The sequence below is a fragment of the Nothobranchius furzeri genome, chromosome 9, assembly GCF_043380555.1.
Source record: "Nothobranchius furzeri strain GRZ-AD chromosome 9, NfurGRZ-RIMD1, whole genome shotgun sequence".
Lineage (NCBI taxonomy): Eukaryota > Metazoa > Chordata > Actinopteri > Cyprinodontiformes > Nothobranchiidae > Nothobranchius > Nothobranchius furzeri.
Window position 1 is genome coordinate 32,490,521 of NC_091749.1, and position 7,848 is coordinate 32,498,368.

The 7,848-nt window shown below is 45.6% G+C and overlaps 2 protein-coding genes and 1 long non-coding RNA gene across 4 annotated transcripts; 2 read left to right on the forward strand and 1 right to left on the reverse strand.

Moving 5' to 3' along the window:
* Nucleotides 1-958: 958 nt before the first annotated feature.
* LOC139071760 (spectrin alpha chain, non-erythrocytic 1-like) lies at nt 959-3,410 on the forward strand. 2 transcript variants are annotated; one of them, XR_011521574.1, is made up of 6 exons: nt 959-1,100; nt 1,565-1,718; nt 2,623-2,745; nt 2,816-3,033; nt 3,118-3,222; nt 3,306-3,410. XR_011521574.1 is itself a non-coding variant. In XM_070554778.1 (5 exons), exons 2-5 carry the CDS (start codon nt 1,673-1,675, stop codon nt 3,151-3,153), a joined length of 423 nt encoding a protein of 140 aa, XP_070410879.1. In that variant the 5' UTR covers nt 959-1,100; nt 1,565-1,672; the 3' UTR covers nt 3,154-3,286. The 2 variants fall into 2 exon arrangements, 1 of the variants encoding a protein (XP_070410879.1); XM_070554778.1 differs by lacking the exon at nt 3,306-3,410 and having other exon boundaries at nt 3,118-3,286.
* LOC139071759 (uncharacterized) lies at nt 3,246-5,563 on the forward strand. Its single transcript, XM_070554777.1, has 7 exons — nt 3,246-3,410; nt 3,486-3,518; nt 4,453-4,500; nt 4,613-4,704; nt 4,785-5,095; nt 5,190-5,396; nt 5,479-5,563. Exons 1-7 carry the CDS (start codon nt 3,378-3,380, stop codon nt 5,541-5,543), a joined length of 789 nt encoding a protein of 262 aa, XP_070410878.1. The 5' UTR covers nt 3,246-3,377; the 3' UTR covers nt 5,544-5,563.
* A 518-nt stretch (nt 5,564-6,081) lies between these two features.
* LOC139071762 (uncharacterized) lies at nt 6,082-7,525 on the reverse strand. The gene is made up of 3 exons (XR_011521575.1): nt 7,325-7,525; nt 6,358-6,421; nt 6,082-6,271 (listed from the first exon to the last, which is right to left on the reverse strand). It is a non-coding gene; the product is annotated as an uncharacterized lncRNA (long non-coding RNA).
* Between the last annotated feature and the right edge of the window lie 323 nt (nt 7,526-7,848).

A 7,848-nucleotide genomic window follows, 5' to 3' on the forward strand; every position in this document is an offset into this window, starting at 1 on the left:
CACTTACAAATCTCTGAAAATCTACGCTTTTTAATTAAAAAAGGGTATTAATAACGTTTCAGTCAAGTCAGTATTAGAAATCGTGGTCTTTATATCATATCTAAATTATATATAAAGTTAATATTATTACTTTAACTGTTTTAACAAACAGGGAGACCAGAAAAATCAAATAGCTAAGTTAAAGCTAAGCTACAATTGCTGATAGCTTTATTTATGTAGCTTTTGTGTTAGCTAGCTTGTGATCTCCCTTCGTTTTAAGACTGCGTGTTAATATTGATACAATTAGCTATGAAACATGGTGCCTTTGCAATAATTCTCTGGTAAAGCTTTAAACGCTACAGTGCCTACATTTAAGAACTAAGAACGGTTGCAACAATTAGTTAATTTCATCCTTATCTTTCTTTCTTTATCTATCATCCTTATCCTTACCTTTCCTCAATTGAAACCCGCCGAGTATGGTTGAAACAAAAACAACGTAGCGGCCGCCAAAAAAAAGACCAACTTCCTGCCGAGGTCTTTCGCTCGTCGATTTTCCGGTAAAAGTAATGACGCGCCATCTTGCTCTCGACACACCAGCTGATGTCTGCAGCCAGGTCCTACTCGAAAATGGTCCCAACCCGGAAGTAAGAAAAATTGCAGTTCCACCCTCATCCGCTGGGGGCTGGTGCCAGAAGCGAGCAAATCCTCATTGACAACCATGTTGAAAATGCCGATTTCACAGCAGAAATAAACATGTTTACAGCCTGGTGCCAAAACATGTTTTTCGTCTAAATTATCTAGTTTATACTCATGACAACTCTGAGGGGGGTAAATTTTTTTCTCACTCTTCTGTTTAAGTGTATTGAAAGCCTAAAATTCTGTATAATTAATGAGCATCCGACACACGTGACCGCCGCCTCAGACCCACGTGACCACAGAGCTAGCTCCGTGGAAAGGCCTCAGTACAGCCTCGGCCCCTCCTGGAAGCTGTTTCGGGATTTTGAGTCTCTGTGCTTGTGAATTCTGTTTTGGATATTATTGGTGCAATTGTTGGACAAAATGACTTGCAGTATTAATTGCACTAATAGAGCGTCCAAGGAGTCTCCACTTCATTTTTTTCGGTAAGTTAAAATCTATATTCGTATTTTATGTCACTGCTGCCTTTAAACTAGCTGAGTTTACCGAAGTAGCTAGCTAACCATCAGTTTAACATGTAGCATTTACTGTTTAACCATGAAATTTAAATGTAAAATACGGTAAAATAATTAATAGGGCATATTTAGATGGGTAATATGGTAAAAGATCAAAATGGGTTGAAATATGACGGAGCGCTAAGAGGGAGACTTCTGTGTCCATTCTTCCACCCGGTAATCCCCAGCGGTCAGGCCGGGCAGCCTGACCGATCCGGCGCCTACTTGCTGCGCCTAGCTGCTGCGTGGTCTGACCGCTCGTGGAGTTTTTCATGTCTGACTTTAACCGCATCTAATACTGTATTATGGCGTGAGCGCAACAGCGACAACTTAATATCGATGTGTAAGCAGCCTGAGTGGTAGGGTGTTTTCATCTGAACCCTTAAAATCTCCAGCAGGCTTGGAGTGACACCTGTGTCCATTCTTCCATCCGGTAATCCCCAGCGGTCAGGCCAGGCAGCCTGACCGGTGCGGCGGCTAGTTTCTGCGCGGGCTGACCGCTCATGGAGCTCTCAGAGACAGATCTGACCGGAGAAATACTGCAGCTCGGTGAGAAGTCTATAGGGCATACAGCGTTTCCCTTAAATCCCACCGCCACGCCGACAAGATCCCAAGTTTCTTTGTTTTTGTTGGCGCTGTTTACCGAAGAAGCAGCGGGAACTAATATGTTGTCGCTTGTGATCACAGCCGGCGGGTAGCAAGTATGTACAGTCTATGATTTTACCTCTCCCTCCTGCAGTCTTCCCCTATTAAAATTTAAAATGTGTAACTTCATGTATTGGGATGAATGACTGATATTCATGTTAAACTCAAACGTTAGGCATTTAGGGGGAAAAAACAAAATAATAAACATTATACAGATGTCAAATAAATCAAACTGTAATTAAACAATATATTTTCAAAGTCTCGATTCTGGATAAAATCCAACAACATATGCTTTATAAATAAACACTACACATGGCTTTTACACACACACACACACACACACACACACACACACACACACACACACACACACACACACACACACACACACACACACACACACACACACACACACACACACGTTACATTGTGATTTCTTAGTAAATATTCTATTTGGCGAGAGATAAATTTTATTGTATTTATCCTAGTGAATCTATAATTAAACGGGTAAACTAGCAGTAGTACATCCAACATCAAAGAAAGTAAAATGTTATTATCAGGAGAGGGAGAATGATTAAGTGGTTAGCAGCAGTGTGCTAGATGATGGCCCCCTCCATGAGGCCACCACAGCTCAGCAGAACATCATTGTAGCTTCTTCTGGGGAGAAAAACACTTAGAGAAAAAATAAAGTTAACAGCTGAAATAGCAGGAAATAATACAGTTAAAGAGCAGATTGTAGAAGAAAGAAACCCCTGGGTTAAACTGGTCTGTCTACTGCATAATGCTGAACTCTAACATGTGTCCTCAGGGAAGGACCTGATTGGTGTCCAGAACCTGCTGAAGAAGCACCAGGCTCTGCAGGCTGAGATCACAGGTCATGAACCTCGCATCAAGGCTGTCACCCAGAAAGGAGAGACCATAATGGAGGAAGGTAGAGCAGGTCTGGTCCTGACATGTTTCTGAGGTGTCTGCAGGTTCTGGCTCACTTTGTTTGGGTCCAGGTCACTTCGCTGGTTCAGAACCCTCGGCCCGTCAGAACATTCTTATCCACCACGTTCTAACACCAGACCTGTTAACCCGACAGCAACAAGTGGCTCCAACTGACGATGAGACCGGGAAGGAGCTGGTTCTGGCTCTGTACGACTACCAGGAGAAGAGTCCTGGAGAGGTCACCATGAAGAAGGGCGACATCCTCACGCTGCTCAACAGCACCAACAAGGTTCGTGTGCCCTTCACAGCCGAGGAACGACCTCCAGCTCAGAGCGAACATCTCCACACCTGCTTTGTGTTTGTGTGACTTTAGGTTGTTTTACTTGAACTCGCGTCTTTAGCTGAATGAGGATGGAGAGACGGGTCGGACCTGGAGCAGGTCGAGGTCTTGCAGAAGAAGTTTGACGACTTCCAGAAGGTCGGACTTTTCCTCCTCTCCGTCTTCCAGCAGCAGCTGTCAGATCAGCTCAGGTGATAATCAGCTGTGCTTTTGTCCTGCAGGACCTGAAGGCCAACGAGTCCCGCCTGAGGGACATCAACAAGGTGGCATCTGAACTGGAGTCAGAAGGTCTGATGGCTGAGGAGGCTCCTATGGTTCAGGCTCAGGTGAGCGTCACCTGTCTGCAGCAGCTGGTCCCTCTCACTTCCTGGTTTGTTAACTCTGCTCGTCTCTGTTTGTAGCAACAAGAACATCTGGGTTCTGCTCCTGGAAAGGTGCGTGTTGTCCTCCGCCTCCACCAGAACCAGACGTGGTGTTTTTGTTACCACTCATTTGTTTGTTTACAGGATGAAGCCGTCTCTAACCCCGGCTTTCCACAGGAGCCGTCAGCAGCACGTTACTGCAGCAGCACGTCATAGCTGCTGATAGGAACCGCTGTGGTCAACAGAACCTTTTCCACTGGAGCCGTCAGCAGCGCGAGTCGGCCGCATCTCAGGAGCAGCATGTCGCGGCCTTTACGCGCCGGTTCTATTTTCTACGCGCGACGCCTCTGAAACGGGTCAAGTTCGACATTTTTGGGGAAGGAAAGACAGGAAATCGGACGTGGAAATTGAGAGAAGCTACCGAGATTTTCAGAATAAAGAACGTACTGCCTTCCGGTTGCTTTAATTTTAAAAACAGTTACTAACTGTGCGGCCCCGTGAGAAGTTATCACCTAGCTAGCGGTCTCCTTTGTTTTTCAGGTCCGTATTGGCGATTATAAAATGGACAGAACATAAAACACAAACCATGTTGTAGTTTTCTCCTGCTTGTTGTTGTGTTTACTGACGAAGTCACTCGTGTGACTTCGTGCTCGGTCGGTGACAGCTGCTCCCCTGCTGCTTCGCGTCTCGTGGGAAGGGCCAAGCAGCAGCTTACGCGAGCAAGACGTGCTGCTGCAGTAACGTGCTGCTGACGGCTCCCGTGGAAACCCGGGGTAAGACGGCGTCACCCTAGAAGGTGAGTTCATTCAGCTGATCAGAGGTCACCTCTGATGGCCGCAGTCACGGCCGACCGTGCTGACATCACACAGGAATTCAGGTGACCCGGCAGGCACCAGGTGCTGGTGAAAGTGGGGACATGTCAGCTGGTTGCCATGGCTATAGTTATCTTTATGCATCTGTATGACTGCTGACTGGTGTGTGTGTTTCCTGTGACCTTTGACCTCAGACCGTACGGTTGGGCGTTCAGACGACGGCTAACTTTAATTCCATCAAGGTAAGAGGAAGCTCTTCCCTTCCTGTCTGAGCGATCCGTCTCCAGGTTTCCTTGTCCGGCGTCCAGCCCGCTGGCGTCCACCTTCATCTCACTGGGTTTGGTTTCTCTCCAGGAGCTGAACAACTGCTGGCGCTCGCTGCAACAGCTGGCTGAAGACCGGAGCAACATGCTGGGCAGCGCCCATGAGGTGCAGCGCTTCCACAGGTACCCCGCACACTTATGCGCCGCTTACGGGTCAGTAGAGTTTGGACCCACACTCAGACGGAGTTCTGATGTCTTCTCAGAGATGCTGATGAGACCAAAGAGTGGATCGAGGAGAAGAACCAGGCCCTGAACACAGACAACTACGGCCACGACCTGGCCAGCGTTCAGGCTCTGCAGCGTGAACATGAAGGCTTTGAGCATGACCTGGCAGCTCTGGGTGATAAGGTCCGCTTCCTGATCGGTACCAGGACCCGGGTTGTCTCTGGAGACACGTTCTTCATGGTTCTGGTGACTCCACCCCAGCCGTTCCTGATCAGCAATCAGCGGGGTGCTTTCCTATTTAAGGTGGATGGAGGACACAAGTTGACGCCAGAAGATTGCCTCAGTTTTGGTAGTAACCAGCCACTCGTGTTACCTCTAGTGTTCCTAGGATTAATGTTATTTCGTAGTGTTTTTGCTCTTATATTGGATTTACCATTCTTCAGGATTCCTGTCGACCTCATTGGATACTGACCTCTACTCCAGGATTTGGATATTCAACACACGGACCTTATCACCAGCCTCCATAACCCACCTCTCATCTCACCCAGTGCCCCATCCACCAGGACGCCCCTCTTCTCTCCACCTCTGCTCCCTCTCCTGCGCTTCCTCTCTACCTCTCCCTCCTCCAGCCAACACATACACCCACCACAGTAAGTCTGCTGAACACCTCTGCCTGCCTACAATGGATTTTGAAACCAGAACCTAAGCTCACCTGTGTTCTCCCTCCTCCAGACGCTGAGCTGTTGTTGCAGTTCCAACCACAGACTTATCTGTGCACCTTAAGTTCCTCCTTATAAATAAATCATTTTTTCCATCAGTTTTTGGTCAGTGTTGTATTCTGCATGTCTTGGGTTAAGTACCTTCCTCCAAACATGACACTCCTCTTCAAAGAGCAAATCTGTTCAGCACATTCTGACAGACAGACCACCATTCTTCTGTCATGATGCTGTACAGGACATTTTTAGAGTTTTTCTTTTTAAAGATAAATAGGATTACATTTAAATAGCAATACTTTCACATTATCATTTTCCCACACTTCTGTATAACTGTATTTTGTTGTTTTTCAATAAAGAATGACAAATTATTTAAGTTTGGATTTGTTGCACACAAATATAGATCTGTAAAAAATATCTACAAAGCTAATGTTTACATAAGTATGATTGGGTTTTGCAATACGCCACTATTTTAGTAAGATTTTTAAACCAAGTAAAGTTAGTAAAGAACACATTTCTATTGTCTGCTAAGAAACTGTTGGGATTTAAAATGGGCCTGTTGTACAAATAACTTGTAAATGATTATTCCTCACTTTTGTCTTAACCAAAGAAATTCCAGTAATTGAGCAAAAACATTTATTTTTAACACTACATTTTATAAAACAGGGCGCAAAGTGTCGGCACATGTATGTATGTATGTCGATGGTCCGCCCCAACCGAACCAGGAGACACAGACGTCAGGGAGGCCAAGGTTGTCTCTGCAGCTCTCTGGGCACCACGCCTCACTCAGCTGTCTCCAATGATCCAAATGGCTATGGAGAAAAAATAACAGGTTTGTCATAATTGTTTAAAGTACAAAACCATACATGAAGTGGTGAGACAGGTATGTGGAATTTACACTTGCTGCTTTGTGTAGCTGATGTTGGAGACACACAGGCTGCCATGGTGACCTTTTAACAGATCTAAGAAAAAAATGAAAATTAAAAACTCCAAGACCTCATGTCATATTTACTAATCAGCTATGGCTGATTTATTGTTTGGATCACAGTGAGTTACACTAATTCTAATATATTTTTATTTCTATTATACATACATACTTTTTAACTGTTATTTTCACACGACTGTTATCAGGCTCTCTTGTTCTGGTTCTGATGATAATTCCGTGTCTTCCAGTAAGTTATCTTGTGCTTACTTCATCTGTAGAATGTCTCTTTACTTTTGGTAAATTGTACTGAGTCCAGAATAAAGACTAGTTGGCTGTACAAGATACAAACAAGTATTACATTTTGGAAATATATGAAATGTATTTAGGCTGCTAATTTAGCTCGAATACTAATAACTGCCATATTTTCCGGACTATAACTCGCACTTTTTTACATATTCTGGCTGGTCCTGCTACTTCTACTCCAGAGCGACTTATATAACAAAATATGTAGGCTACACCGCGCTGCTGCGGGCCGACTCCGACCCACACAAGAATGAGTTCCCCTGTCCCGCTGGGAGGGTTTCAAACACCGCCAGCATCTGTTAGAGCCTGTGGCGGGGTGCTGAGGGCCGGCTCCAGCCCAGGAATGAGCTCTCCTCGCCGGCCGGGAGGGGTGGAAACACCGCCATCCTCTCCTCTGCTGGCTGTTGTTCATTCTGTTATGGTTACCGGTGCTTGTGTTGCAATGTGAAACGCTTGGTCTCAGATTTTGTAAGAAAGATAATAAAATGTCCCCCCAAAATACAACTTAAATATATGTTCTCTTCTTCATGATACATTTAATGGCTGGTGCGACTCAGGAGTGATAGCGCCGAAAAAAACTACTGAAAACTTGCTCAAAGCAAAATGTTTTCATTACGGAAATAAATTATAAACTTACCGATTTAAAACTTTTTTAATACTGGTACTTCTCACGAACAGGCGCAGAAAACCTCCACCTAAACTCCGTGTAAGGTTCAGGTCGATGGGTGTTCCAGTTAGCTCCGGTTGGGTTGAAGCTAGGTGGCTACATCCGTTAGCTCGGCTCCCACCTCCGCTTTAGCTTTGGGTTAGCCAGGGTTAGCTTCAGGTTAGCTCGTAGCTAGTTCGCCAGGGTGTCGTCACTCGAGCCCAGCCTTACAGCCACACCCTCAGCGCCTCCTCTCTTCCCTTTTATGGAATTGTCTGGGCTGGACGGAACCTGTGACACGGTCAAAATGGCGGTGGTGGCCACCTCCCATTATAGACAACAAACGTGTTATTGAAGCCAATGGAATCCGTTTGTCCAGTATATGTACAGTCTATGATTGAGACACAGCCCTCCTCTCACTCTACGTTTCGACGTTATTACGTCGCTTTGTGACGTCATCCTGCCAGCCTATAAATAGGGCTCTAGAACCCGCTTCGTCAGTCAGTCGAGCTAAG